General features: G+C 38.4%; 1 protein-coding gene across 1 annotated transcript; it reads right to left on the bottom strand.

Annotated features, from left to right (window-relative positions):
- Nucleotides 1-971: 971 nt before the first annotated feature.
- Nucleotides 972-2,559, bottom strand: LOC142635086 (uncharacterized). The gene is made up of 3 exons (XM_075809301.1): nucleotides 2,380-2,559; nucleotides 1,364-1,612; nucleotides 972-1,283 (listed from the first exon to the last, which is right to left on the bottom strand). Exons 1-3 carry the CDS (start codon nucleotides 2,557-2,559, stop codon nucleotides 972-974), a joined length of 741 nt encoding a protein of 246 aa, XP_075665416.1.
- Between the last annotated feature and the right edge of the window lie 3,152 nt (nucleotides 2,560-5,711).

Raw genomic sequence — 5,711 nt, forward strand, 5'->3', positions numbered from 1 at the left:
TATCAACCAAAGCATTATCGTGACCGCAAGCTTAAAAACAAGGAGATGGACCCTTCTAAGTTCACTAAGTTCTTGAAGCGTCTTACCCCCTTAGGTGTCCAATGGGTGGCGAAATGGTGGCGCATTACAAGCATGGTCAATTGGTGTCTTTAAAGATAACTGTGTTCCTTTGATCGGGGTTCGACATTGTTCTTACTACACTCCAGGACGCATTGCAAGGCAATTCGGTGACCATCAAGGAGTTCCTAATGATGATGGCATCTTTCATATCTCTGTCTTCACTGAGAAGGTCTTAGCCAGGATCTGTGAGACTTGGTTTAATAGGATGGTGGCTAAGGATATCTGTTTCCCTCGGTTTCTCCATCCTACTTTGGGTTACAATATTTTGTTGACTTCTAACATGAGGTCAGTTTTTACAGAAGAGAAAGATTACTAGAAGTCTAACAAAAGGAAGAGGACCTACTAACTACCTTAATATGCCCCAAATTGTACTTTTCCACACTATATGATTCTCATGTCTTTACATTTTGAATTTAATGAAGGATTGGAATTTTCCAAATCCCCTATGGAAACAATTTATTATCTTTTAATTTGAGCAATAGGAAAATCAACCATTTCATTATCTTTGCTTATTGTCTTTATTTTTTTTCTCTTTTCTTTCTTTTTCTTTTCTTTTTTCTATGCCATGTAATTTTTCCCATGATGTCCTTGTGGGAATTTTCGCCATGTCCATGGTCTTTTCCCCTACATATTGCCTAGATTTCCCTTTCAAGTTTTCAACCTAGCGGAGTTTCTTTGCCTTAACTTTTGCCTAGGACGCCCTTTCGGGTTTTCAACCTAGTAGGCTTTTTTTTTCAAATGTTATACTTTCGGAGTCTATCCAGGTCGATTGGGCGAAGCATATTTTCTTTATCCAAATCTATAATTCTTGTAGCACCTCCTAACATGATCTTTTTTATAATAAAAGGCCCTTACCATCTCGGCTTCATCTTACCTCTTGGGTCGAAAGTCTCATCTCTAAGTACCTTTAGGACTAGATCTACTTCCTTAAGGTTTCTAGGTTTCACATTCTTGTTAAAAGCTCTAGCAATCCTCTTTTGATAACCCTGTACATGGTATTGTGCTCTAGCTATCTTTTCATCTATCAAGGCCAACTGTTCATATCTTTCTCTCATCCATTTGTCTTCTAGGACTTGGGTTTCCACCAGTACCCTCAAAGATTGTATCTCTACCTTAACGAGAAGCACAGTTTCACTCTCATAAACCAAAGAGTAGGGGTTGCCCTAGTTGAGGCACAAATAGAAGTTTTGTAACCCTATAAAGAGAATGGAAGCTTGTCGATCCAATCCTTGTATGTCACTACCATCTTAGCTAAGATATTCTTGATGGTCTTGTTGTCTGCCTCCACAAACCCATTATTTTGTGTTTGGTATGGCAAAGACTTGTGATGCTCAATGTTGTACAACTCTATGATCCTTCGAACCTCTCCTTCAAAATGGGAACCATTATCTAATATGATCTCTTGTGGTACTCCAAACCAACAAATGATGTTATTCTCTATGAACCGGGCCACATGCTTGGCTTTTATCACAGAGTAGGAGGCAGCTTCTACCTACTTGGTAAAGTAGTCGATTGCCACTAGAATATACTCATGTCCATTTGAAGCCTTAGGGGCTATTCTCGCAATCACATCTAAGCCCCAAATTGAGAAAGGCCATGGAGACGTACATGGTTCAAATTTGCATATGTTTGGTAGCTGTAGAAACTTTTCACAAAATCCACACAATTTGTCTCCATCGTACTCCAATAGTAACCCATCCTTAGAATCGATTTTGCTAACATTCTCCCATTCATGTGAGGACCACAAACTCCTTGATGGACTTCTTCCATGACTCTTTCAGCTTCCTCCTTCTTCAAGCAACAAAGGTGTATTCCATCATAGGATTTCCTATATAGTTAACCTCCACATAAGATGTATTGTATCGCCATCATCCTAATTGAATGACACTCTTTCTTACCAGCACTGTCAGGGTACTCTCCCAATCCCAAGAACTTCATTGTGTCATAACACCAAGGAACTCCTTCTTCTATAGCCATGACCGAAGATTTTGTCTTCCCCTTGTGTAACAACTCATAACTTTTTTCAATCTCTAAGAGTTGTGTCCATACTCCTTCAGGTATTTCAACCATAAAGGCTCAGATAGCCAAGGCATCCACAAATTGATTTTGAACTCTAGGGATGATGGTGTATTCAATCTTGTCAAAGGTTTTTGTCAAATCCTATAAATATTGTTAATAAGGTTTCAAGTGTTCCACTTTCACCTTCCATAATTTCTATGCTTGGGATATGACTAAATTCGAATCTCCAAAGACTTCTACCTCTTTCACCCCTAACTCTCGAAGAGCATCCATTCCAGTAATACAAGCCTCATTCTCTGCAATATTGTTGCTTGCCTCAAAGTTCAATTTGATGGTCAAAGGTACATGGAATCCATCAAAGGTGATCAAGAGTACTCCTATCCCATTTCCATAATGATTCACAGCTCTATCGAAATACATCTTCCATGCCCCCAGTTCGATGTCCAAAGTATCCTTATTTGGAAAATCCTCCTTACCATTCTCTCCTTCAATGGGGTTCTTGGCTCAAAAATCTAACATTACGCTACATTTTATATTTTTTCTTGCCACATACTTCAAATATAATTCTTCCAATAGGATCAACCATCTTGACAACCTTCCACTTAAGGCAGGCTTCTCAAATAGATACTTCAACGGGTCCATTCTGGCCACTATCCATATCTAGAAAGGTAGGATGATATGTCTTAATTTCCGCAAGGCCCACACGAGTTCAAAGCATGACTTTTCTATGGGTAAGTATATAGTCTCATTATCATGAAACCTTTTTCTTAGATAGTATATGGCTCTCTCATTCTTATCATTATCGTCTTGTGCAAGCATACTCCTAACCACATCTTCTATGATCGAGAGACAAAGGAGTAGTGGTTTTTCATGCTTCGGGGGTATTAGGATAGGTGGATGGCGAATATATTCTTTAATGAGCTCAAAGTCTTTCTAACACTCATCATTCCATGCAGGGGTTCATTCTTTCTCAAAAGCTTGAAAATGTGCTCACAAGTGGAGGTGAGTTTGGCAATGAATCGGCTAATGTACTATAACCGTCCTAAGAATCCTCTTGTCTCTTTTCACTCTTGGGTGGAGGCATGTCTAATATGGCTTTGATATTTAATGGGTCAACTTTTATCCCTCTATCACTTATAAAAAACTTAGCAACTTCCCTAAAGTTACTCCAAAAGTACACTTTTGTGGATTCAATCTAAATCTATACTTCTTGATCCTTTCAAAGAACTTCTTCAAATTAGCTATGTGGCCCCCTCTATCTTTGGACTTCACGATCATGTCATCAACATACACCTCTACCTCATCATACATCATGTCATGTAACAAAGCTATAGCCAATCTTTGGTAAGTTGCAACTGCATTCTTAAGCCCAAATGGCATCACAGTGTAACAATAGATTCCTCATTCAATGGTGAAGTTAGTCTAATCATGTGCTTAAGAGCCATCTTGATTTAGTTATATCCCGAAAATCCATCCATGAAAGACATCAAGGCACTATCGGCGGTATTATCCACTAAGACATCTATATAAAGGAGAGGGAAATCGTCCTTGGGGCAAGCCTTGTTTAAAGTCCACACACATCCTTACCTTTCCATCATTCTTGGGTACAAGCACAACATTGGCTATCCAATCAGCTTGGTGCACGGGTTTGATGAATCCTATCTTCAATTGTTTTGTGACCTCTTCCTTGATCTTTAGAAGCCATTTGGTTCTCATATGCCTCAACTTCTACTTGAGTATCAATTTGTTGTTAGGCTTTCTCGGGATTAATGCTAGGCATATCTTCGTAGGACTATGCAAATACTTCTTGGAATTTCATGAGAAGCTCTTTGAGATCTTTTCTTTCTTTCTCATTTAGGGTTGAGCCAATTTTAATTAAGCATGGATTCTCGTTGTTGCCCAAATTAAGAGTTTCAAAAGTTGGTTCCACAAGTTCAAATTTCTTTTCCAAATTTTTTATTAATTTCATTTTCAAATTCATTAAAATCATTTAAGTGTGAAATTTCAATATTATGGGACACATCAAAATAAGCCAAATTAGAATTCATCTTATTGAAAATGTTAAAAAGTAAATCTAAACTTGCATTACAAAATTTCTTTCCCGTATTCTCAGAAAACCTAACCCATTTTCAATTATTAAGTTGCCCAGCTGCAAGCATGATGAAAGCAGAAGGATCACTTGGGTCCTTGATGGTGATGGCAAGCACGTCCCCCTCCATGTTTAGCATAGTCTCCATTGCCCCAGTATCTATGTAGTCTATTCAATCGACCTCTTCTTGAACCCAAATGAGAGTGGGGATGTGATTTCTTGATCTTGGTGGTGCAATAGTGCCTAAAAAGAAGTCTCATTTTATTAAGTCCATGTCCCAATCAAAAGGCCCTTTCTATTAATGTTCTTAGAAAAGTCTTTAAGTCCATTTTAATGAAGGCCCAATTACAAAGTCACTCCATTTCCTCTCATGAACCTTGCCCCTTGTTTCATTGGGCTTTAGTCCATTTACAATAAGCTCTCATCTTACTCTTGTGGGCTTTCATTAAAATGTGCTTAGAGATTTTCAACCCTTTGTCTCAAATATGGGCTTACAATGTATCCATCACCTATGGGCTCTTCCTTCATTATCATCATTCTTTTTTTTTTTTTTTTGAAGTAGCCTTCTAGTTAGGATATATTGTAGTCTTCCTTTCAAAGTCCATGAATTTCTCATCATTTTGGGCCTAGGGATGCAACAAGGAGACCTAAGATTAGGTAATTTCATATTGGCTTTATAGGATATTGGATGCTAAGTCCATAGAATATTTGTTACCCTAGGCCCAAGGTTCTCATTTCTAAGAGGCCTTTTGATTTGGGCTTATGATAACAACTAGGTTATGGTCTTATGAACCTTTCAAATTAAGATATACCATTGGATTTTGGGACAAGCCTCTTACATGTGAGTGCTTCTTTTCTTTTATTCCAATATCTTAGGGTATACCATAATTTTTTGGTCATCCTCAAGTTTTTACATCTTTTTTTGTCCTTTAGAATTAGGTGAACACAAGATATATGGTTGAACAAACAAGAGATATAAAGGGTACCCACTTATTGATAGGATCTAGGATCTCTCTAAGTGTGGGTAGGCTCCTTAGAGCTAAAAAGACAAATCAGTAGGTCACTCACAACTAGGTGGGCCATGATTCCAACCGAGGGCCTAAATGGACCTTTGTGGATTGGTGGCAAACCGTTAACCTACTTAAAGCCCATCATAGGCAATGGCACAGATTGTGAGTTGGTGGGATGAATTTCGAAAGACTTTGTCCTAAATGGAGCGTACTCATCTTCCCACTCATCACCAACTGGAGTAAAAAGGACAAAAGAACCAAGTGACGTGTGCACAAACAAGTATTGAATAAGCCTTTATCAAGATTAAGAAATAAGACTCATTAGAATCAAACTCTCTATCCTTAGTGGAGTCACCACTATGGGCGCAACCCCCTTCTTCTTGAAGGGGAGTACGCCTCGACTGAGTGGACTAGGGTGGAGAAAAGATGTTAGAAGCACCACCTAGTTTAAGTCTAGGAAACATATATATAGT

The sequence above is a fragment of the Castanea sativa genome, chromosome 5 (genome assembly GCF_040712315.1).
Source record: "Castanea sativa cultivar Marrone di Chiusa Pesio chromosome 5, ASM4071231v1".
In the NCBI taxonomy this organism is placed as follows: Eukaryota; Viridiplantae; Streptophyta; class Magnoliopsida; order Fagales; family Fagaceae; genus Castanea; species Castanea sativa.

Bases quoted from the DNA above. Each gene is read 5' to 3' on its own strand.
- LOC142635086 (XM_075809301.1), bottom strand. From the start codon at position 2,559: ATGTATTTCGATAGAGCTGTGAATCATTATGGAAATGGGATAGGAGTA. The intron at 1,613-2,379 runs GTAGAAGTCTTT...TTTACCAAGTAG, and splicing joins GAGAGTTAGGGGTGAAAGAG to GTAGAAGCTGCCTCCTACTC. The intron at 1,284-1,363 runs GTAGTGACATAC...TGCCTCAACTAG, and splicing joins AGAATATCTTAGCTAAGATG to GGCAACCCCTACTCTTTGGT.